General features: G+C 40.5%; 1 protein-coding gene across 1 annotated transcript in view; it reads left to right on the top strand.

Annotated features, from left to right (window-relative positions):
* The window catches only part of Kif11 (kinesin family member 11), a 59056-nt gene that overhangs the window by 50389 nt on the left and 7466 nt on the right, over window positions 1-1201 (top strand). The window contains exon 17 of the mRNA XM_013034322.1: window positions 286-508. Within this exon, the coding sequence (XP_012889776.1) occupies window positions 286-508 (223 nt within the window). The remainder of the gene's footprint in view (window positions 1-285; window positions 509-1201) is intronic.

Genomic DNA, 1201 nt, shown 5'->3' on the forward strand with positions numbered 1-1201 from the left:
CCTGGGTGCTGTCCCTCAGCTCTTCAGCTCAAGGCTAGCGCTCTACCACTTGAGCCACAGCGCCACTTCTGGCTTTTTTCTTTTTGCTTATGTGGTGCCGAGGAATCAAACCCAGGGCCTCTGGCATAAGGCAAGTGCTCTACCACTGAGCCACCTTCCCAGCCCCTCTCCAGATTTTTTTAAAACTTTTTTTTATTATAGTAAGTTTCAAGGTAAGGGAAAATGACAGATTCAGTGATATACTGACAACTTTAATTTTATTAGTAAAGCTTGTATCATTTGCAGGGTGTAAACCAGTGCTGTGAAGCTTCCAGGTCAGAGATGACTGAACTGTTACATGGACATAAAGCAGCCTTTGCCAGCCAGCATAATTTGTTTCTTGATCAGATAACTGCTGATGAAAAAAAATTGATGGCACAAAGTCTAGAACTTAATGAAGCGGTAAAAGTTGGTCTGACCAAGCTTAACTGCTTTCTGGAACAGGATCTGAAACTGGATATCCCAACAGGTATTTTAAATTGGAAACAGAATTGATTTTTTAAGGTTGAATTCAACATATACAGTGTTAGGTGTTCTTTTTTTAAATTAGCTTATATTAGTTTTGGGATGAGGGATTAATTGTATTGTTTGGTGGTGTTCTTTATAACTAGGTTCTGCCACTGCCTAATAGGAGTTTATCATCCTAATATAGTCAAATATGGAAAAAATGGTACTCCCAAGATAGTGTTAGATGGTATGTACTTCAAGGACTTGGATATCACAGTACAGTGTAACTGGCTTTACTAGCAAAGGACGTGGTAGTGAATGCATATAATCCCTCTACGCAGGAGTCTGAGGCAGAAGGACTGAGCGTTTAAGCTCACCTTGGGTTATACAGTGAGACCCTATGTCTTGAAAAAGAAAAAAAAAGGATATTTTAAAACAGACCAACCACCTACCTAGTGTTATGTGAAAAGAGATGTGATTGAATAAATGCAGTTTGATGCAGAGCTCACCATATTGTAGATTTGTCATGGACTGCTAGTGAGTGGTAATCATCACTTTGAGAACTAGTAAGCACAGTGATCCATGAAAACCTTCATTGAGGTAACAGCTGTTTTTTTTTTTTTTTTTGGGTCCGGTCGTGGGTCTGAACTCTGGGCCTGGGTGCTGTCCCTCAGCTCTTCAGCTCAAGGCTAGCGCTCTACCACTTGAGCCACAG

The sequence above is a fragment of the Dipodomys ordii genome, unplaced genomic scaffold, assembly GCF_000151885.1.
Source record: "Dipodomys ordii isolate 6190 unplaced genomic scaffold, Dord_2.0 Scaffold188, whole genome shotgun sequence".
Classification (NCBI taxonomy): domain Eukaryota; kingdom Metazoa; phylum Chordata; class Mammalia; order Rodentia; family Heteromyidae; genus Dipodomys; species Dipodomys ordii.